Source organism: Apostichopus japonicus, chromosome 7 (genome assembly GCF_037975245.1).
Source record: "Apostichopus japonicus isolate 1M-3 chromosome 7, ASM3797524v1, whole genome shotgun sequence".
Taxonomy (NCBI): Eukaryota; Metazoa; Echinodermata; class Holothuroidea; order Aspidochirotida; family Stichopodidae; genus Apostichopus; species Apostichopus japonicus.
Window position 1 is genome coordinate 9,334,227 of NC_092567.1, and position 24,747 is coordinate 9,358,973.

General features: G+C 37.7%; 2 protein-coding genes across 2 annotated transcripts in view; one reads left to right on the top strand and one right to left on the bottom strand.

The window, feature by feature from the left end:
* Nucleotides 1-24,747, top strand: part of LOC139970053 (uncharacterized) — a 491,924-nt gene that overhangs the window by 117,512 nt on the left and 349,665 nt on the right. The window lies entirely within an intron of this gene.
* The window catches only part of LOC139969350 (doublecortin domain-containing protein 1-like), a 60,278-nt gene that overhangs the window by 10,110 nt on the left and 25,421 nt on the right, over nt 1-24,747 (bottom strand). The window contains exons 22-38 of the mRNA XM_071974232.1: nt 24,602-24,687; nt 23,638-23,793; nt 23,226-23,472; nt 22,754-22,919; nt 21,897-22,058; nt 21,348-21,548; nt 20,779-20,993; nt 20,424-20,494; nt 19,821-20,009; nt 19,280-19,486; nt 18,683-18,845; nt 18,161-18,262; nt 17,868-17,969; nt 17,208-17,344; nt 16,310-16,411; nt 7,340-7,565; nt 3,084-3,193 (exon numbers count right to left, since the gene is read on the bottom strand). Coding sequence (XP_071830333.1) covers nt 3,084-3,193; nt 7,340-7,565; nt 16,310-16,411; nt 17,208-17,344; nt 17,868-17,969; nt 18,161-18,262; nt 18,683-18,845; nt 19,280-19,486; nt 19,821-20,009; nt 20,424-20,494; nt 20,779-20,993; nt 21,348-21,548; nt 21,897-22,058; nt 22,754-22,919; nt 23,226-23,472; nt 23,638-23,793; nt 24,602-24,687 — 2,642 coding nt within the window. The remainder of the gene's footprint in view (nt 1-3,083; nt 3,194-7,339; nt 7,566-16,309; nt 16,412-17,207; nt 17,345-17,867; nt 17,970-18,160; nt 18,263-18,682; nt 18,846-19,279; nt 19,487-19,820; nt 20,010-20,423; nt 20,495-20,778; nt 20,994-21,347; nt 21,549-21,896; nt 22,059-22,753; nt 22,920-23,225; nt 23,473-23,637; nt 23,794-24,601; nt 24,688-24,747) is intronic.

Sequence of the window (24,747 nt, forward strand, 5' to 3'; positions counted from 1 at the left end):
GTCATATGACATGAGAGACATATAATGCACAGTCACACGATACCTGTAAACTAAGTCCAGTGTTTCTAGGGATGTTCTGGTGGTCATATGACATGAGAGACATATAATGCACAGTCACACGATACCTGTAAACTAAGTCCAGTGTTTCTAGGGATGACCTGGTGGTCATGTGACATGAGAGACATATATTGCACAGTCACATGATACCTGTAAACTTAGTCCAGTGTTTCTAGGGATGTTCTGGTGGGCATATGACATGAGAGACATATATTGCACAGTCACATGATACCTGTAAACTTAGTCCAGTGTTTCTAGGGATGTTCTGGTGGTCATATGACGGAAGCAGGACACTTCGCCCAACAACCAATTCGCCCAACTGTCATTTCGCCCAACCTTACCATTTCGCCCAACCAGCCTGGTCATTTCGCCCAACCAGCCTGGTCATTTCGCCCAACCAGCCTGGTCATTTCGCCCAACCAGCCTGGTCATTTCGCCCAAACAGTCTGGTCATTTCGCCCAACCTTGGATAAATATCATATTTCAAAAGGAAACGTTCGGGAATTGTTAACCATACAAGATACGAACCGAATACTATAAGGAAACTTGAGGATTGATCAGTGTGTTAGGAGTTAGGTTTGATAGTAAACGTTCGAATATTAAGGAATATTTAGGAAACTTGAAGTCCTTTACTTTGTATAACTTTAGTAAGGAAATGTTCGGAAATTTTTAACATTACAGGATACGAACCGAATATTAAGGAATCTTGAGGATGGATCAGTGTTTCATGGGTTAGGTTTGATAGGTTTGATATAGTAAACGTTCGGGAATTGTTAACGTTACGGGATACGAACCGAGTATTAAGGAAACTTGATGTATGGTTAAATTGATTACATATGTGAATACATATGTGGTTACATTGATAAAGTGGTTACATTGATTAAATATAGTAATTCAATATTACGGACGGGTTTTATATTTTTTTTCAATTTAATAAGGAAACGTTCAGGAATTGTTAGTCAGTAGGATGGATCAGTGTTTTAGGGGTTAGGTTTGATAGGTTTTTATGAAGACCGATTCCCCTGTGTTTGTATAATAATATTACTTCCATTGTATGCGTAAACGCCTTAAGTAGTGTAATCCTCCCATTATACCCGAAATAACTGCTCAGACTCCGATCGATTTCGAGCGGACCTCACTTTTTTATTTACCTATTACGAAGTAACCTAACCCAAAATAAATCAAATTGAACTAGTGGAATAGAAAAAGTAATATTATTCTGACTGAATATTAGTAAAAATAAGGTTGGGCGAAATGACCAACACGGTTGGGCGAATTGACCATACTGGTTGGGCGAAATGACTATGATGGTTGGATGAAATGACCATGCTGGTTGGGCGAAATGACCATGCTGGTTGGGCGAAATGACCAGGCTGGTTGGGCGAAATGACAGTTGGGCGAAATGGTTGTTGGGCGAAGTGACTAGAAAGCCATATGACATGAGAGACATATAACACACAGTCACATGATACCTGTAAACTTAGTCCAGTGTTTCTAGGGATGTTCTGGTGGTCATATGACATGAGAGACATATAATGCACACTCACATGATACCTGTTAACTAAGTCCAGTGTTTCTAGGGATGTCCTGGTGGTCATGTGACATGAGAGACATATAACACACAGTCACATGATACCTGTAAACTTAGTCCAGTGTTTCTAGGGATGTCCTGGTGGTCATATGACATGAGAGACATATAATGCACAGTCACATGATACCTGTAAACTAAGTCCAGTGTTTTTAGGGATGTTCTGGTGGTCATATGACATGAGAGACATATTACACACAGTCACATGATACCTGTAAACTTAGTCCAGTGTTGCTAGGGATGTTCTGGTGGTCATGTGACATGAGAGACATATATTGCACAGTCACATGATACCTGTAAACTTAGTCCAGTGTTTCTAGGGATGTTCTGGTGGTCATGTGACATGAGAGACATATATTGCACAGTCACATGATACCTGTTAACTAAGTCCAGTGTTTCTAGGGATGTTCTGGTGGTCATATGACATGAGAGACATATATTGCACAGTCACATGATACCCGTACACTTAGTCCAGTGTTTCTAGGGATGTTCTGGTGGTCATGTGACATGAGAGACATATATTGCACAGTCACTTGATACCTGTTAACTTAGTCCAGTGTTTCTAGTGATGTCCTGGTGGTCATGTGACATGAGAGACATATAATGCACAGTCACATGATACCTGTAAACTTAGTCCAGTGTTTCTAGGGATGTTCTGGTGGTCATGTGACATGAGAGACATATATTGCACAGTCACATGATACCTGTTAACTAAGTCCAGTGTTTCTAGGGATGTTCTGGTGGTCATGTGACATGAGAGACATATATTGCACAGTCACTTGATACCTGTTAACTTAGTCCAGTGTTTCTAGTGATGTCCTGGTGGTCATGTGACATGAGAGACATATATTGCACAGTCACATGATACCCGTACACTTAGTCCAGTGTTTCTAGGGATGTTCTGGTGGTCATGTGACATGAGAGACATATATTGCACAGTCACTTGATACCTGTAAACTTAGTCCAGTGTTTCTAGGGATGTTCTGGTGGTCATATGACATGAGAGACATATAATGCACAGTCACATGATACCTGTAAACTAAGTCCAGTGTTTCTAGGGATGACCGGGTGGTCATGTGACATGAGAGACATATAATGCACAGTCACATGATACCTGTAAACTTAGTCAATTGTTTCAAGGGATGTCCTGGTGGTCATGTGACATGAGAGGCATATTACACACAGTCACATGATACCTGTAAACTTAGTCCAGTGTTTCAAGGGATGTCCTGGTGGTAATGTGACATGAGAGACATATTACACACAGTCACATGGTGCCCTTAAACTTAGTCCAGTGATTCAAGGGTCTGGTGTCCATCAAATTTCAACATTCAGAGTAAATTTTATTTGCTTAGATTGTTATTGAATTAATTCTGAGCTCAGAGTTTGACAGTTATTTCCACTTTTCTTTCAGCTCATGTCAAAAGCTAATAGTTACCTCTATGGTTGGATGTATATTGTGGGTGACTGTTATGTCTGTAGCATCAACACCATCCTTCTTACGCACCCTGGCAAAATTAGCTTTGACTTCAACTTGTTGGTTAGCTTCTATCAATGAAAAAAAATGAAGAAAATTAAAACAAGAGCATCAATGATGCAGTATCTCAATACTGGAAGTTTTAATTTTGATTCCTAATTTCAAATCTTTGCTCTGTCTCTACAATTATCAATATCAATCATGGTACAACAAATATATAACTTGCATTTTTGCTACTTTGCCACGAATAGTCTCTGCAGGTTACACTTTATCCTGCTAGTCTTGCCTTTAGCGCTTATTGCCTGTTAGTCGAAAGAACGACGTTGCAAGGTTTAGTAATGTCATAGAATATTTAAGAACTTGTTTTTCATGTGGTATCCTTCATCTTAGGTCAGTCTCTGTTGGACTTTTTGGTCATATAGTTTGATGTCAATGACAACAGCCAAATTAGAAGAGGCGAACAACTCGACCATATTCTTGATGCCTGCCTTGAGAGCTAGGCCTATTGACCTACTGTATGTTAATGTAGACTGTAGTGGTGACTACCATCAAAACTGTGTCCACTTCTAGATATCAAAACAACCCACGTTTTTCCATCTCAATTTTTCGGACATGAAGATTTCATGGATTTATGACTTGGAAAAAATAATGTAAAAGAAGATTACAAGTTTTTATATGCAAGTGATGGGTGGCCTCCTCTTCCCCTAATAGCCACCTCAGTTCCTCTCCATTTTGTTATTTTATTTTAATTCTTTGTACATTTGATGTCAAACATTACAGGTTCAAAAGAAAGCTAAACATACTTCTTATAACCTTATACATCTTAGGCCTATATCCTTATAAATAAAACATAACCTTATACAATTTTTATTGTCTTATCAAAGTTGTGATGCTATGGCCGGCTCCTCTTTGATACGTACCCATCAAACAAACTTACCCTGGTCCTTCCTAGGAAAAGCTGTCTGAACACCAGTACAATGCTAATGTGGCTATCACTGAAAGCCTAATAGGCCTAGTGGCCTATATATATATATATTTTTTTTAAATTGCACTAGGCCTACAGTAAATAGCCTTCAGAAATACAAGAATGTGTATACGTAATTATACAAAATACATGAAGGGCAATCAAACAAACTTATCATGGCCCTTGCTCTTAAAAGCTACCTGAACACCATTATAGTGTTCAACCGATTATGCATAACAGAAAATACCGATTACTGATTATTTTTTCATAATCGTACCGATTCCGATTATTTGAAAATGAGAAAATATCCCGTTTATACGAAATAGGCAATAAAGTTTGACAGAAACAATTATTGTTGTGATTTTCCCCAGTTTCCTTTTGCTTCGTTGTTATACAAGGCTCTAAGGTACCATTTTGTATGTACCAAATTACCTCTGGAGTTTCTCGGAAAGAATTTTTTTTTTTTAAATTTCCAAAATACGGAGATATGACATCCTACCTAGTCAGCACTGTGCTAAGCGAATGGCCTAACCACCTCGACGTAAATGTCACCTGTTAATGGCTTGAAATGGGCTACGAATAGTTACTCAAAATATCCATCTCAAAAAGTATCTCAGACAAACCATCCATCTGCAATCTTTACCAAAGTGTAAATTTTAATGACACATTGCCTTCATTCCGACAATATTTTGTACTTATTTTCAGTATTATACCGTTTATGAACAAATAGAAATGTTACGAACTTGAAGTTAAACATACCTATTCGTTACCTATATAACTCCATTCAGGTTCAATTAGAATGTGTAAGCTTAGTCCAATCAAACTGAAAAGCAAATTGTACCATCGTAACTTGTTTAAAATTACTTTAAAATGTAATACCAGATTGATGTAAAGAAATAATAACAACTAGAAACTACTCCAATATAAAATATAACATTCCCTCTATAAGACATATCACTTACATTACCTTCCAAACAAATGCCGATTTCCAGCAAATTGAAAGTTGTAAACTAAGCTACGCAATTTTTTTTTTTTTTTTTTTGCAAACCGATGGTTAGGCTACATTTCCCATTGACTTAGTGTGGTTGTTAGGCTAACATGTGGTCGAAGATTGCAGTTTCCGTGGATATTTTTAGTTTTTATTTGCGACACAACTAGAGCGAATAAACAGATGTCAAGTTTAGATTTCCATGCAGTTGATTTAGTGTGAAGTAAGGCTACTATGTGGTCGGAGATTTGTGAGGATTTTAGGTTATTTTCGCTGGTACTGCAGGCCGTAATTTACCACGGGAAGTTCCCGGTGATTGTGCGCGACCCTCTCGCACTGCTTCAAATTTTGATGCGGGGTGAGAAAACTGCGCGATTCGCGATGCAACTGCAATTCCTAGATAAAGCAAACGCATGTCACAATTAATTTTACACAGACACCTGATATAAAGAGGGCGATTTTTTTATATTTCATTTTTCTTTTTCGCACTCGTAATTGTGCTTTAGGAGGGCTTTTTAGCACTTGCGAGGGCGAATCGCCCGTTGCCCCCGCTTATTTCCTACCCTGTCCAGCACATTCCTGAATTCGCGAAATTGCTATTGCTGCTATGCTTACTGTGCCAAGAAATATGCAGCCAATAACCACGAAGGAAGCAAAATCGGCGACCCTGGCAGCCTAATTTGATGAAAGTATACACTGTGAAAGACGTATAGGGGGTGCCTTTTTTTAATATTTCGTAGTAAAAGAACAAACCTAATTCATCAGTTGATATTTTCAACTTCCATATGTTTTTGAATAATGATATTTTCACCTTCCATATGTTTTTGAATAATCGGTATGACATAACTGGTATTCCACGTAATTTTTACCGATACCGATTATGTACCGATTATGCAATATTCGTACCGATTCCGATTCCGATTAGGTTAATCGGTTGAACACTACACCAGTACTATCCTTAAATGGATGTTACGTAGAATTCAGCAGTACAGAATGTAATTAGCATGCAATACACTAACACCTCGCGTACCTAACTACAGAACAGAAAATTGTTCGCGAGGGTAGCCATTTTCGTATATCTAACATGTAGCTGTTATGAGTCATAGCCAATCTGCTACAAAACAGACTTGGGGGCGGGGCTTAATCATCAAAAACGGACCTTTTTACTAAAAGTAGGGGCGGCAGCTCAGTGTTGTTTTAAGAAAGAAAAATCATTTAAACATCAAATAAAGCAAATAAAAGCCATTAAATGTCATATACAAGTAGTAAAATTCTTATTAATACCTACCTGTAAACAACAAATGGAAGTTTAAAATTTTAATAAAATATATAATACATAGGACCCTATCTTAGACGATACCACTGTCGAAAGACAGTTCTATTCTATTCTCTTTCATAAAACATAAGTTTTGGAGCGTGTGCAAAACAGGTGTGACAAAGTGTGTTTTCAGTCCAAATTGGCCCGATTTGGACATAAATCGGTGAAAAAGTCACAGAATGAGATACAATTCTGGAATAAAAAATAGTAACTTTTGTTGGGCTATATGATATATTCTTGCTCTGGAAATTCCAGAGAAAAAGAACTTTGTTTGAAGACGCTGAAAAATTTTTAAGAGAAGAGAAAGTCCCACTTACTGTTACAATATCTCTATACATGTAATGTATTGAGATAAAAATGAAACAATGAGACTACATGTAAGAGGAGATGCTTCAGTTAACAAAAAGAGAAACATTTATCAATGTCAAAATTAAGAAATACCAATGACATTTATTAAAAGTATAATGTAAAGTTAGTTTATAATGTGTTCAAAAACTATCAGTTTTAAGGTAAGTCAAATACTGACGACAATTAGCAATTCCAACTGTATGTGAAATCAAAAGATGCAGTAGGCAGTACTTAACCTGAGCGAATGGCTACAAAATATATATTTATATCATCTTCATTTTCAAAATAAAATAAAACTGTTAGCAAACTGCCTATCAACTAGAGAGCCTGTGTAAGAGAATGTGTAAAACTAAGTTGACCTGACGTTTCGATTATAGCAGGATCTTCTCCAAAGGCTAAAAAAAAAAAAAAATTCTTACATTTTTTTAGACTTTGAAGAAGATCCTGCTAGGATCGAAATGTCAGGCCAACTTACTTTTACACATAATCTTCATTTAAGTGACGTTTTCTTAACATAACACATACATGATTTTAATTAGTAAATTGATTATAGTCTATTAAGTTGGCATCAATAAAACAGATAATGATGGGACACTTACTCTTGTTGCCCCTGAAGCTCTCTCCACTTGAAACACAGTACAGTCTATCTCTGGCAACCTCACTGAACGATTCCACTCTACTGCCAAACTCTGTAAAGAGAAGGGCTGCCTCTCTATGCAGGCTCAGACGAAGAGACGCATCTCTCAGTAATTCTGGGATAGATGCACCCCAACAATGGCTGGCTTTTTCTGGGTTACTTCCATTCCTATAGACAAGGATGCGTTTCTGAAACAAATAGTGTGGCATATTCAGTGGTCAAAGTTCAAATTAGACATTTTATTAAAATAAATCAAACTGTTAGCAAACTGCTTATCCACTAAAGAGCCTGTATTAGAGAAAGTGTAAAAGTAAGAGGGCCTGACATTTCGATTCTAGCAGGATCTTCTTCAGACCAACCATCGCCTACAGACGTCCATGCAACCTACGGGACCTTCTTGTGCGTGCTGCTGTTCCACCTCTAACTTCTAACCATACACCCATTCAGTATGGCTCTTTAAAATGTGATCATACTGTAATATTGTGTCGAGCCCGGCTCCTCCGATAGTAAAACTATATCGGGACTCGCGATAGAAAGGTACTGGGGTATCTTGATGCCGTATTTATGCTTCTTCAGGAGATGTCAGAACGGGCGAAAACAATGAGTTCACAGAAAAAACAATTTGACAAGATCGGATTTGATTAATGATTCGGTATAATTTCTTCTCTCTCGATTCTCTTAACAAATAAAACTAAATTACAATGATTTGACTTGACTTGACTCCGTCAATTAAACAATTAGGAGGAGTGATGAACTTTCGGCGGAGTGATAAATTTGCTGACCAAGTGATAAATTTGCTGACGGAGTGCTCAAATTTTCGGCCTCCTTTTACTTTTAAACCTTACTTCCATAAAATCTCACTGCGCATAATCAGTAGACAGCCAATAACCTGACCATCCCGTATTAGCTTAATGATATAAAAATAAGTGCACTGGCACTGATCTGCCCTGATTGGTTGGGAGTTTGGAAGTCCATCCCCTTTCTTATGGAAACTTCCATACCACGTGAGAGAACCTTCTCGAATGTTCCACAGACATAATGGAATCTATTTTGGGAACAGGCCCTGTACCAAGATTCAATAAGATAGTTAAAAACTTCTCGTGGGAAAACTGAATCCATGACCTAGATAAATACATAAGAGGCCCGTAAGGTGTCTCGATGGAGTTTTTCGGTAACATCAAAGAGATGGCATCACTATTTCATAACATCCCCCTCAATCTTTTAAAATTTTTGGATACTCCAAAATTTTAACATCATACTGCTTTAACTTATCATTATCTCAAGAAGGTAGAGTACTGTAAGCACATTCACTAATATTCATTGACTTCAATAAATGGTCTTCATATATCTCAAAGGTTAACATCTAGGTTACGAATTATTAAAATGATCATATGGTATATACATTGACACTATCTCCTTGAAATTGAAGTGTACCTCTTCAATATTGATGACATCATATGATGTAATCTAAAAAAAGTATCACTAAGGTATCTCAAAGTTACATGACACAGCAAAATATGCAGTATCTCTTACAAAATACATTTATGCATTTCATACATCAATAATACATTTATATCAAAAGTGAAATCATGCCGTGAATTGGGGAGAGATCAGAGTAAACTTGACTTAGTTATCTTTTTAACTGAACAGAACACCTTAGCGTTCCATAAAAAATTTCGTACATTAAAAAAAGAACCTTAAAATATTACAAACTCATTTACAAAGTACCTCCTCTTTAAATGAAGGCATAGTTTCAAAACTGCTTTGAAACCTTGTGAATCATATACATTCACTTCAAGAAAATCAACAAAATGTGACTCGATAGCATGGTGACCCTAGGTATGCACTCCGAAATGATAGTCTAGTAAAGTACCAAAGTACTAGATATTCGATACCATAAAAGAGACCCCATAGACTATGACATCAACAAATCTTTCTTCAAATTTACATAATACTTAACATCTTGTCTTTTAAACCTTTGAATGAATACTTGAGGAAAAGAAAATATATACATAATTTCCTCAAAAGATCTATACTCTCATTTGCTTCAATAACTGTTGCTGTAAGCAAAAGTTGCATATCACCAATGCTGTCTCTGAATAGCCTTCAATATATAACATCAATGATGCAATGTAAATATCCTTAAAATATTTTCTCAATATATGAAAACCCATGTTGCTAATATTCCGGATATGTTCTAATTGCCGGGTAAACGTTTGAACGAATTCATAAGGAGAAAATAAGGTATACTCATTACACATTTGTTATAAAAGATGAAACTAGGTCACTTGGTGGCGTTTTTAACAATAAAGCTTATATTGTTACACCATACAGTACAATGACTTCCACTTAATAGGTATGCAGGTAATTGCCATGACGCATTCCATTCATACAATCGTGGGTAAAACACCTGTTCATCTGAACTTAAAGCAATATGCAGTTATACATTCTAACCATATAATGTTTGCAACATCCTCCCTGGATTGCCTGTAATGTTCAATCCCTTTTCATGGATAAAATTCATTATTTCCTCTGTGTTAGAATATTTTCCTACATTCCACCAAAAATCATGACTCTTAAAGCCTGTTGGAAAACATGGTGTCTGATAGGTGACCAGAACCTGTAATTCACCCAATTTGTATCGAGCACGTTGGACTTTCATGTCTCCTTGTGGAGCATTTGCAAAAACTTTCTTTTGCCTAAATATGCTATCTTTGATGGAAGGATATGGAATTGCTAATCCTTCATTATGTGCTCTATTCTCTAGAAAGGATGCAACATTCATTGGCTTAGTGGTCAGAAGACACATGACGTGATCTGAAGTTACCCCTGGCAAAATGTTACCAAACTCATCATGAAACTCAATATGTGCATCTTGCATGACATTAACATTTTCTGCGTTAGAAGTGTTACTACTCAAAACATTTCGCATTCGTGAAAGCTTTTCACTTGATGAACCCTTCGTTTTCAAGACATTTCGCAATTTCTGAATGTTGGTGATATTCTTAGTTTCAGAAGATGCTCTTACAAAACATGGTTTAAGCCTGTTATAATTGAATACATCACTAAGAATTTCTCCTTTGAGAGTGGCCAACAAATAATGAGTCCTATCCAAAACTTGATGGATTACTAGTGGTCCACACCATTCTGCAGCAATTTTGCGAGAGTTCGCAGTCAAGGAGGAAGACGTTGGCTTATACAGATACACTAATTGACCCGTTGAATAAATTGCACCTTTGTCCAGTTTTGCACTTATCTTAACATTTTGAGCATCTTGTTGCTTCTTTTGTAAGACTAACATTACCCTTGACAAATGATCAAATCGTTTCTTTAACAATGCAGCATATTCTCCATGAGATTGTGATAATCCTGCCATTGGATTGAACGATAAATTTGTAAGATTTGGTGGCTTACGTCCAAATGCAAGTTCAAATGGGCTATAGCTACCTAACTGAGGAGAGGAAAATGTGTTATATGCATAGGCTGATGTTGGGACAAATCGTACCCAATCCGTACCAAACTGATTTAAGTTCACTCTGTCCATTTAAATACCTTTCTCTTACGACTCAACTGATGTAATGGTCTCAATAGTGCTTGAATATTTGGGAAAAATGAAGCCACATAATTAACTGCACCTACAAATCGTCTTACTGACTTAACATTGTGTGGTTTCGGTGTGTTCCTGATCGCTGCACATCTATCATGCAAAGGTTGGATACAAGCCTCACCTTCTGTGGTTATTGAGAGCAAATGTCCCATATATCGGACTGAATTTTGAAAAATGCTACACTTTTTCGGAGAGATTTTCAATCCGTTGTCCATTAAAACCTTAAAAATTGCCTTTAGGTGTTGTTTGTGCGATTGTTTGTCTGCACTGTACACAATAATATCGTCATGATGAGCAATACAGAACTTATTTGAATTTGGGATCGTTGCCAAAATATCATTAATTTGCGACTGAAAGATCGCTGGAGATAAATTCAATCCCTGTGGTAAGCGTTTATAATAATAATGCTTTCCTCCATGAAATGAAGCAATACCTGTATATTGTTGTGCATGAACACTAAGTGGCAGACAGAAGAATGCAGACTTTAAATCAAGAACACCCAAAATTTTGGCTCCAGAGTACCCTATGGTACGGATAGTCTCATTCAGTAAAGGAAAAGGGTGATTGAGACGTTTTATTCTACTGTTCAAGTAGCGAAAATCTGTGACAACCCGTTTGTCTTTTGTTCCCTTCTTTGGAATTAGGAAAACCGGTGAGGTATAAGACTGATGTCCTACCGCTAAGATTCCTAATCGCACTAATTTGTCAAGCTCACTGGCGACAATGACTTTGTCCTCATCTGAAAGTCTATAGGGACGTATGTAAAATGGCTCATCATTAGTAAGCGTAATATCAGCCTCATAATTTGGACAGTGAGATAATTCACCATAAAGAGAAAATGCATCTCTATGTGAGTCTAGAAATTCATATATGCTCTCTGTTTCTGAAGCATTCAGAATACTTTGTTCCAAATTAATGTTGTCTCTCATGATTTCCTGTTCAGATTTGGAAACCAGGGGATCATCGACTGTCAAATGTGGATATCGATGTAAATTATATCGTGTAATTTCATCACGATTCTCTTTAGAGTTAGAATTCGTTCGAAAAAGAGACGGTTTTTCGATGTCTCTCATGACATTGAGAAAATCTAGAGATTCAGTAGGTATGTCTTCTGTGACCGTAATGATATCTGCTAAATCTAAATGAGCCACTGTGCGAGAAGGATTCAGAAAAAATTTCCGATTACCCATGTTCCTTAGTAGAATCTTTGTTCTACCTTTATGCATTTTCACTAACATTCGTGAAGGACACATACGAGATATTAGAGGAAACGGTTTAATAACTACATCTGCATTTCGTGCATATAGTGGAAGACGTCCCTGTACAGTAATGTATCTTTGCTGACCTGGGTAAATAACAAATCTCTGCACTGGCCTAAGGAAGACTTTGGCTTGTTTAATTCTAAAACAGTTTGTGGTAAAGTCCAAAGATCCATTCAATTCCTTCAGAGTTGGACTACCTAATATTAAGTCAATACCTGTCAGGTTTGCAGCAATTAAAGCAGAAAGCTGAAATTCATGACCTTGAATTTTGACCTGAAATGTTATCGTGCTATACGCATGAATAAACTGACCATTACCCAACTTTAGGTTTACTACATCAACTGAGACTGGTTGTATAGAGGATAAATACTTTGAATTTTGCACTGTAGAAGAAGAAATGATAGAGCGTGTCGCTCCACTATCAAACAACAATGAAATTCCTTTACCATCATGTAAAGTACCTCTTACAAAATTACGTGTGTCCAGTTGAATATCCACATTACGGTCGTTCCCTGTATATCTAGAACTAGGAATATTACTATTCTTCCAAATATTATTTGCTTTACGTTTCGATCTTCCTTTACTTGGTACTTTGTCTGGAGTCACTGTATGATGAGTGCAATCATAAGTGCTCCCTACTGAAAATTCTGTGTTGGTACTTTCTTTACATTAGCCTCCATTTCATGGCTTAGGCGAATTTGGCAATATTGTGCAAAATGACCTCGATTTTGACAGTAATAGCATGTAATTGAAGGATTATAATATGGTAACCTTCTCCTGTTATTATTCTGACCTGTCCTAGGACCACGAGAATCACGAGAACTATATCTTTGCCTCATATCTTTTGGATTGTCTTGCGATTCTGACCTACGTGACTGATCAAACTTGGTTTCTAACTCCTGAATTTTATTACACAACTCGTGTATCTCAGAAGATGCAGAAATAGTAGGAGTCTGAACAGAAGACGCTTTATCGTGCATTGCCATAAATAGTTCGGAAGAAGCTGGGGGTTGACTTTCTATTTGTAAGTCAAAATAACATTGCACTTTCATGACCAAATCTGCAATTGTTGCTTGTGGTGATGCAGACATTAACACTGCTGAACGGCATTGCAATGGCAGGGTCGAGATGAATTTATCTCTAATTTGGTCCTCGCCATAGCTTAATTGTGCTGCAGCTTTTGAAATTTTGGCCAAATGAGCTTGAGCTGTATCACCTGGCGTATAGGTTAATGCATGAAATGCCTGTGATTTAGCATAGGAAGAAGTGCCTGGACTGAAACGAGCAAGGAATTGCTTGCGCATATCAGCAATAGTTGAAAAATTTTTGTTTTCAATCCAGAGTCTGGCTTGGCCTTTAAGTGTTCGCCTAAATATGCGACATATTTCATTAAATTCTTCCGCTACAGCCTCAGGGGTGGTGGTTTGGGACGGCAATTTATGCAACTCTAAATAATCTTCAAATCCCAAATAATGAGCTTCGGCTAAATCTGCATTAATTACATCGCCCTGAAATTGTGATGGCAAAAAATCAGTGGGCCTATGTTTCTGCATAATATTAACAGAGGTCGAAGTTCCCTGTTCACTGACGGACATTATGCCGCATACAATTAGGCTAGTTACGAGTATACAACATGAGCCTATACTTAATTGAACACACTATCGACCGTTATTAAATACAAATAACAAATATGCAATACATGGACACGATTAAAACAACTTATCGGTACACTCTGATCTCAAATAGGGGTTGGGATACAAATTGGCATGATTTCACTCACCCTTAAGTTTAACTAAGAACTGGTAGTGGAACTGCAAACGATGATTGAAGTCCCTCGGTTAGCACAGTAGTAGTAGCGGCAGGTAGTAGCAGTAGCAGGTGGTAGCAGGTAGGCCTACATCTCGTATGGTGCAGATTCGTTCGCCGTTAACATCGGGTCGAGTCTAGGCTTAGATCGCGAAAATGTTCAGTTCTGATGTTTGGAGCTGTAGTATTCTACGTACTAGTTGCGCGAATGTTCAAACGCGAACTGCATGCTGGGTTGATTAACGTTAGTGTACAGATCAGTGGTTCCGGTGTACAGACTTAGGCTAGTATAGGCTGACTTCCATCGCAGAGTGTGTATGTTAGGCTAGGTCGTGAACATACGTTGTGTTCCTCGTTAGGTCTTCGGGCCAAAAAAAAATCACCTGTTCGTTATTGATCGTAACGAACGAAGTTGTGAAAAGTTCCGTTTCCGTTGTGTTCCTGAAGAAAGCAACCGATCTCCACCATGTAATATTGTGTCGAGCCCGGCTCCTCCGATAGTAAAACTATATCGGGACTCGCGATAGAAAGGTACTGGGGTATCTTGATGCCGTATTTATGCTTCTTCAGGAGATGTCAGAACGGGCGAAAACAATGAGTTCACAGAAAAAACAATTTGACAAGATCGGATTTGATTAATGATTCGGTATAATTTCTTCTCTCTCGATTCTCTTAACAAATAAAACTAAATTACAATGATTTGACTTGACTTGACTCCGTCAATTAAACAATTAGGAGGAGTGATGAACTTTCGGCGGAGTGATAAATTTGCTGACCAAGTGATAAATTTGCTGACGGAGTGCTCAAATTTTCGGCCTCCTTTTACTTTTAAACCTTACTTCCATAAAATCTCACTGCGCATAATCAGTAGACAGCCAATAACCTGACCATCCCGTATTAGCTTAATGATATAAAAATAAGTGCACTGGCACTGATCTGCCCTGATTGGTTGGGAGTTTGGAAGTCCATCCCCTTTCTTATGGAAACTTCCATACCACGTGAGAGAACCTTCTCGAATGTTCCACAGACATAATGGAATCTATTTTGGGAACAGGCCCTGTACCAAGATTCAATAAGATAGTTAAAAACTTCTCGTGGGAAAACTGAATCCATGACCTAGATAAATACATAAGAGGCCCGTAAGGTGTCTCGATGGAGTTTTTCGGTAACATCAAAGAGATGGCATCACTATTTCATAACAATACTTCGAGATGCATCATCTGCAGCCACCACATTGTTGAATCCAATTCCATCACCAGCCACAGCATGCAACTCACACACAAGACTAAGGGTCACATCACTTGCACTACCACCAATGTCATCTATCTGATCTCTTGTAGAGTTTGCGGCATCCAGTATGTTAGTGAAACAAAAACCACCCTCAAGAAGCAGTTCTATGGTCACAGATCCACAGTCAACACCATGAAGACTGAGACCCCGGTTGGAGAACATTTTAACCTTCCCAACCATACCATTAATGACATGTCCCTACAGGGGATAGAATCCTTAGGTAGCCGTCCTGACCTAGTACGAATCAGCAGAGAGAGGCTGTGGATGCAACGCCTTCGCACCAATCAACCTCATGGGCTCAACATTCAGGAAGGACATGACTTCTTCTGCCTCCCTCCCCCCTCCCCTACCTGCATATCCCCTTGTTTCCCCCTCTATCACCCTCTTCTTGTAGCTCTCTTCCACCTTCTATTTTTACACACCTTTCTGTCTTTGTCCTTCTCCATTTTCCTCCCTAACCTCTTCCCTTAACCCGCTCTTTGTCCCTCCACTGTGTATATCCTACCTCTCCTCTTCCCCTGTTGGTTTTTCTTCTCTCCATCCCTTGTCTACTAATCCTCTTACATCTATGTTCACCCTGCTCATTAACCTGTCTGTATTTTGTGCTTGTAACTGTTCCTTCTGTCCCTGTTACTTGTTATTCCGCCAAATCAATACATTTTCCCTAAATACTTCTTGACATGTATTAAATACACCTTCTTCATGTCACTTCTCATAACTGATCCTTCCCAAATGAAACTAAAGACAAATTAGTAATACTGTCTCATTAATGACATTAAAACAAATGTAGTAACCCCTAAACCAATAGGTCAAAGATATTGATATATCAAATGTTTAAACTGAACAATAGGGTAAAATAATCATTAATAGTATGATCCCTTTAACTGTCATACATATTGAAACTTGGCTGAAATTGCATGTAACTGGCATATTAACACTTCCAAACTGATGATATGAAGTTACTCACCATGGTAGGTTGAATATACAGTCTGTTGCTGGAATCAACTATTGATCTGGTAACAGGTTTGTCTCTGGAACGCTGGTGAGCTTTAACTTCTGATAAATGATTCTACGGAGATAGAAGATTCCTTTGATGGTTAGCACAGAACAAGACATTTAATATTTACTGTAGAATGAAGATAACTTGTCATGCAATACTTGCTGAACTATTCATTTTAAATGTTTCATTTTGTTAATTCACACAGCTTCAAATGCAAAATAGGCAGATAAGAGACCTAGAAAAACACTAGAAGCACTGGAAGCACTGGAAGCTATGTCTGTTTGGAGAGTATTAGAAACTATGTTTGTCTGGAGAGTATTAGAAACTATGTCTGTCTGAGGAGTATTAGAAACTATGTCTGTCTGAGGAGTATTAGAAACTATGTCTGTCTCAGGAGTATTAGAAACTATGTCTGTCTCAGGAGTATGAGAAACTATGTCTGTCTCAGGAGTATTAGAAACTATGTCTTTCTCAGGATTATTAGAACCTATGTCTGTCTCAGTAGTATTAGAAACTATGTCTGTCTGAGGAGTATTATAAATTATGTCTGTCTGAGGAGTATTAGAAACTGTGTCTGTCTCAGGAGTATTATAAACTATGTCTGTCTGAAGAGTATAATACAGTTATTATTGTTCAAGTCTTCAGTGGAGTTACAATGTCAGTTACATAGTGGGAAAGTCATATGACCCTTTCTGTAAAGACTCTCAGTAAAATGTTGTGAACTCTTTTTTATGTGCACTACCAGCTACATTTATAATGTAATCTGCAGTCAACACACTTATATTTGTACTGGGTTATAATTAGTAAGAGCAACACATAGCTTGTGTTCAGGACTGAATCATTCTTATCGTCTTTCCAAACTCACCTGTAACTGATTAACTTGAATGTATTTCTTGACCTCTCCATGACACGGCTTAGTCCAACCACCTTCGACAAGAACAGGTTGCTGTGGGCTCAGTGTAGCAATGAAATCAGGACCCTCCATTCCAGTAGTCCTACGCCCTGTGTTAATGTAAGCAATATTAGTGTTAGGCTTCCACATTTAATATGTCAAAGTAAGCTGCTGGTATATTATCCTACATAAATACTGATCCACACTGAATAACCTTACAGTAGATCGAATGCTAAATATTACACATTTACTTATACAAACTTAATTTTCAATCTCAAATATGCACAGCCAATAACTTAAACTAGCAAACAAATGTAATCAAAATTAATGCTTACATGTATTATGTCCACAACAATATTTAAATCATAGCCTACTAACTTCTTCCAATCAGTACTGCTTATTATCATTGTGTTTGCTACTTGTGTATTACAGTTTGCTATTCTTCAAATTGATAGAATACATGCACAAAAGCAAACTAACCCTAATGCCACGCCTGACCCCCCCCCCCCTCCCCCTTTTGAATCAATCTTCTCTCCATATCTAACACCAACATCCAAATATTTCTTACTTTATTTACTGGACTCCCTCCCCAGATTTATTGCTAAAATTAATGTGTTAACAAGTAGACGTTACCTTGCATTTGCCGTAATATGTGTTTCTCCTGGTCAAGCTCTCTCATGACCTTTGACCTCTCTGCTCTCTGTAAGGTTTTCAGTTGCTTCATGTAATCAACCTCTGTATGGGGACAGAAAAACAAACCTAGACATTCTTTCTTGAAGGAAAGGATCATCATTATCAAAATTGCTCCTAATGCTTTCTTAGTGCAGAGCCTATATACTATAACAAACATACGCAGACTTCAACATTCAACATCCAAGAAAAACTGTTGACAACAAGTAAAATGTTACCAGAAGTACATGACTTACGTGCCAAGTGTATGAAGGATTCCCCGCAAGAGACCCAGACCTCTAAAGGTAACCTCATAATTTGATTGATGGTATTCTCTCTGCTCTCGGTTGGCACATCCCCTGAAAACAAATATTACATGCAAAAATATCAATGAATAAGTTACTGGAATCTTCTTAACAAAAAAGCAAGTCTTGCCTGGATGAGCCTAACCCCAGTCCACACCCACCCCACCCCCTCCCCAACCCCCACCCCAATGTACATGTCTAGGAAATACCAATTTTCAGCATACCTTCTAACCAAAAGTACATACAAAACTTATATTGAGGTGTCACGAAAGCATACAATATCATAGACTTTTATAATTCATATGCCAGGAAAAAAAACAAGGTATTGTGGAGTAGACATGTCCCCATACTGAACATAATGCACGACAGTCAATACTTTGTACAGAATAGCCCAAAGCATACTACAGTAGTCAGTGAGATAAAGAGTAAAAGTATCATGAACCCTAGCCATCTGTAGATCTGATATATGGTTACCTTCCACACTGTCTTTGTTGTTTAGGTCAATGTGCTTGATCCCATAAGCAGCTAGCTTCAAAGCTGTGACATCAGCAACAGTGATGACTTGTGTACCATCTTGAGTGTACAGCTTCCTGGCAGCAGAGGGTAACTGCAGGGAGTAGGTACACTGATCCAACAGCTGAAAGGGATGAAACATCAAAACAATAGCTCACCTGAGACTGTGCATCAACCAATGAAACTTACAGTTTCATCTTACAACATCATTGGTCACTTTACATCTCAGGCGGGCACAACTAAAGCCCTCGGTTGGACCTCTGTTAAACTCTGCAGTTTTGGGAGTTCCTAAAGAACCTTATAAAAGGCTTATTTGTTATAGGACACTTGAACACAACCAATGGACAATTTGTATTTAAACATTTCTAATCTCCTATTTCCAATATATTAAATATGTTCATCTTTGTGACAGGATAAAATATTTAAAAAAATAATACAAATAAATTAAAATAATAATTAAAGTGTTACAAGCCTGCAGATCTGCACAACATGTTACTTTGGCTTTCCAAATCAATTTCTGTTCCACAGCTGCTTTAAAGTGGATCATTCTTGACTTACCCCTCGTAAAGTAGACCCCACCATGAGGACCCCTTCTGAGCCTCTCCCCTCTCCGTTCCTATAGGCCAAGAGACGGACTGACTGGATCGGCTGGTAGGCATTGATTTCTTTAGCTATTAGTCTGGCACTGTTCATTTGTTTTAATCGGGTGAATTCTTTCTCATATTGGGAGACAGTGTTTGATGCTTCAAAGGTGGAAAGGTCGACCTGGATGGATAATAAAATCAAACTTAATATTAAAGATACTTTATGTAATTTTCATAAACACCAACAGGGAATGCGATTCATACATTCTTATTCAGAAAACTTAGAGGAACATTTTGACAAGTATGTGAATTTCCAAAAGAATTTTCAAGAGTAATATTCATAAAATGTCTCAGATATTTAATGATGTCTCCAGAGCTTTCTCGAGAAATATTATCATCAAAAATAAAAAATCAACAAAATAATGGGAAAATCTCAAAGGCATTCAACCCTGACAAATACAAGTTATAGTCATGTAGTGGGGTAGAATGGGGAGAAAGGGAGGGTCTTGTCTTACCTTGCCACTCAAACACTGGAAACACCCCATTCCTCTTTGGCCTCTGTTAGCCGCTGTCTGACCAGAAAAGCAGATGAACTCTGTTGGGTCTTCCAACTTCGTAAGCTTGTTGTGGGCCCGTAAGGTCCGGGCACATGCGAAACACACAGTAACAGATTCTCCAGACTTCTTACTCATTAGTTCATAACCCTAATGGAAAGAGAACAAAACAGTTAGAGCAGAGATCTCTATGTGAGAAGAGACAACTGACAGGCCTCATTTGTGAGAATAACTACAGACAAATGTATACATTTATGTAAGACAAATATAGAACATAAGTTCCCATGTCAGCATATACACCAGTCTTCAAGCAGTTTACCTGCTTGTCTTGCAGTTAATAATATAGCATTTTCCTATCATCAAACAATCATCACAAATTCCTTTAATAATTGATTTCCATTCTGTTACAGATGCCACACAATCTGTTAAATTTATCACTTCTAGCAAAGAAATACTGTTCTAAGTCTATTATTCTGACCATTCTTAAAGCTTTCATTTTTTTGTTCATGACTTTATAGCTTTGTGCTATGAGATTGTTCAAACTACTATCAAAGTGATACTCACTGGTTGCTCTACAGGTGTCTCCCCTACCACTGCAAATGTGCAAACATTTGCTTTATTAGCAGCAGTTATTTCTGTTGAAATCAATTAAAATATAGTTTCAGATCAAGATGTAAGAATGGTAGAAAAATGCAAATGATGTGCAAATATGAATAAATAAAGCAAATTTATGACACAAACACAAAAAAAAAAAAAATTATGACCAAATAGGGTCAATATGGAAAGTAAATGGATAAATCAAGGGTTTGAGATTTTTTATTTCCAATGTACAGAGACTTAAAACAAAAAACATACAGTTAACACCAGATATTTTATCTATCCCTCAAGCTAAGATACTACACTGCATCACACTTCTTACCGATATCTTTTATTTCAGTTGCAAATGCATCAATGATGCCCGTGTCACTCTCAAATGCCCATTTTTGATTGGCTCGTCCATTCTGCTCCTGCCTCTTGGGCTGTAATGCAACCTCTTGTCCAACAAATGATGTAGGAATGGAGTCATCGCCTGCTTTAAATGCTGGCATGGTTACTGTTAGGACCATTTCAGGGTTAGGTTTGGAACAAATAAATCTGAAATTAAAATATCATCAATTTAATAAGTTTACAGGGTATCATATACTGACGTGATTAGAATGGAAGATCTTAGAAAACTTAAGACTTACAATTCTATGTGACATTTTTGATAATTGGTATGTGTTTCAATAAACACCAATATATTTGCTTTCTGAGACAACAGCTGGAATCCCGGCATTTGATTTATCTTATACAAAGGCAGTAAATGATTATTATTATTCAACACACTAGTCATCAAACATCTATTGAGCAAATACTGTATTTGAAGGTTGTACACATACAAATAATGACAAGATAGGAAACAATACAATCCTACTATATAATTAATATGTTACTACTATAACAACATACCCATTCTCTTCATCTATTTCCCATCTTTGTGAGGTATCCTCTGTGTTCTTCTTACATAGGATCACTGCTGAAGATTCTAATTCAGGGTTTTCCAAACCTACTACAAGGTACGGGTTAGATTTACAAGTAATAAATCCATCGTAGTACGAAAACTGCTCCTTCACCAATCTTGATTGATTTGAAGATTTTCTCTTCTTTGGTCTGAAAAGCAAAAGATAAAATATGATCAGAAATGAGTTGTGAATGAAGTTACTTCAAGGTTTATAGGTAAATTAATTCATGTTATGTAAGAAAAAGCTTACTACCAATAATACTTTTCATCAATGAGCTCAGAAGTATTATAAATCACTACACCATGGTAGTATAAGCAGTATCTCTGTAGATCAATGATTAAGAATAGATTACTTCCAACTAACAAACTCAACCCTTCTTGTTGAAATAGTAATAAATGTCTAGATTTAAATAGAACACAGCTCACTTGCGTAATTGAAGATGTTATGACAGAGGGAGAAAACTCTTGTTTTGGCCAAATGATTAACTTAAACTTACTTGAATTTTTTGTAGAGTTCATTGCTTGAATATTGTTGATCACTTTGATCTGCCTGGTTGACCTCTGTGACCCTATCCAGGTCAACATTAACCACTCTCTCCCAGGGCCACTTTAATCCTTCCGAGTGCTGTTCTGATCTTAAGTGGGACTTTTGATGAGAGCTGGAAAAACAAACAGGATCAAGCCAGACCAAAAATAGAATCTTTCAACAAAAGCTATGACAGCATAGTAAAGATCAGAAAAGTGTTTAAACGCAAGCATGGGACAAATCTATCATTTCTTGTGCGTGGTGATAATATGACATATGGACAGTGGAGTAGTCATACAGGGGCAGGGGGAGCAAAGTCCCCCTCCCCCTCCCCCCCCCATAGCAATTTTCAGACCCCAAAACTTGCAAATGCACACTCAAGTTATGTACACTAGCAATTTAGTTCAAATGATGGAAAGATTAGCACCATATTGCATTTAAGGCCCCTTACTAAAACAATATTTTCTGAAAGGATCTCCACTCCCCTTATACCCTTCCTTAAATTGGGCATCAGCCAAATTTTGTGGGCTTCTGCCCGCCTCTATAATTAGAATTGGTAACAGTAAGTAGAGCCTATGTGGTGTCTTGAAAAGTCATATAAATGTAAGCATTATTTAAACTTAAATCCTCTGAAACTTGCAAAAGCTGACTCCCACTCCCCCCCCCCCCCACTCACACCAACGAGGGTGGCGACACACAGGTGACTAGAAACATCTCTTCACATGCAAGGATTTCTAAATTCCATCACATTCAAACAATGTATGGTACCTGTTGAGCTGCTAGTGAAGTCAAGTACAATAAGTATGTTTTGATGAGAGAGTAATTTACCTGAGATGCTGGGACAAATCATCATCAATCTCCACCTCTTCCTCCTCTGCTTCCTCTGGGGTCTCTGGTTTGGTCAACTGGAGGCGGTCCTCGTCACTGATTGGACAATGGTTTACAACTAACCTGCTCCCAGCAGCAAGTGATCCTTCCACTTCAAGTACTAAAGCTAAGAGCAAAAACATTCAATAGGTTTGTTACCTACGGTGGTCTGGGTGATACTACTAATACAGGCATGCTGTGACTTGTCAATGTGTCAAACAATGAGCCTTCAAAGTAGCGATACTTCTTCTGGAGAAGTCCAGACCCTAGATAATTGATATTTAACAATATCAGACACTTTACTATTACAAACATATGCCTATTGTTCTGGTAACATTCTAATGTTATCTCACAGACTAAGCTATTTTATCTATAAGATCATTCAAGTTAATCCTTGCAATCAGAGGTGGCATCAAGAGAGTAGTTTACTTACTGTCAGGGTCCCTCAAAGTACAGAACTGTCTGATGGCATCTATATCTCCAGCCAGCATAGCCAGTACTACCCGCCTCTGTTGTTCCTGAGAGGAGAGGTTTGGATCCTTCCAAGTCTCCCCACAAGAGGCAAAGACTAACTGGTCCCTCTCCAGGTTGTCTAGGCTGCGGTGCTCTTTCCCTTGATGGTCGTATAAACGACGGGCAGCAAATGGCAGATTCAGAAGAGATGTACAACGATCCAGAAACTGTAGAAGAAACCGACAGGAGATGAAATATATTAGGAAACGAACTAAGATGAAAAAAAGTATCTCAATAAATGGGCCTTGTAATAAATTAATAAAAATATTATACTAGAGAATGCTATGAGGAGTCATGGGTGACCTACATTGAAGAAGATTTTTAACTCTTACCAGTTGAAATTCCAACTGTTTAAGTTTTTCTTCTTTTGTTTCCAGTTTCTCCACCCTCTTCTGCTCCTCATCAATACCGCCTCTCTTGTCCCAGGAACGAGTCTTCCTGTGAAATCTCTTGCCATTTGAGGCCGACCGATTTAAATCTTTCATCATCTGGCAGATGGTAGAAAGAAGAAGCAATTATTTTAGAAATTATAACTAAATGTAGTCCTTTGGTCAATAAAACATAACCACTTATTAAGTCGTAGGTATGTGACACATTGCTACAACACAAGTGACATGGCTAGGGTTGATAACTTGATATTAAGGTAAAGCATGTGAAACTGCTTGTCATGCACCTTAGGAAGACCTGGCAATGTTAGACCTTGGATTGTAGTTTTAAATTGTGTGATAATTTTCAAACCAAAGTCCCTCTATTAGAAAGATAAGTTCAAAGCCAAATCAACTTCTCAAAACCTTTGCTTGGCCTGGGAGTGACCTACTAGACAAGACTACAAAGGTTTTTAAGGTCACTTCCTTTGCAATGTACATGAACACATATTAATTAGTATTAACTTTATTCCACATATGAACATTGTGATAAAATAAAGATATAAAATGAAAGCATAAGCATTTTATCATTTTATAGTCCATCCAAAATGCACTTCTTTCTACTAATTCACTAAATCCACTGTTAATATGTAATTACATGGGCTAACCTAAACACCAGCACACCATGACTCTCTCATCAGTTTGTAATCATGTAAAAGGAGTAAATCTGACCAAATAGTAAAGAGGGCATTCTCATGGTAAGGAGACTTTCCATGTATTTGGCATGAACTCAGTGGCCCCCTACCCACCCCTCCCCCACCCAACCATCCCAGTCCTAATTGATGGTCAACTTAACAGAATATATTGCCGATCAGAATGACTATAGATGTAACTCCTAGCATGTGTTAATGAGTTCAATGGCTGTACTTACATTGGTCAAGTCAGGTCCCACAACCCATGCAGATCTGGTCATGTCCCTCTCCCCATTCTTCAGGACTTGTAACCTCAGAGGAGCAGCTGTGAAACGAATGCACATAGCAGATAATAGAAGAGTCCATTCACATTGCTTAACATTGC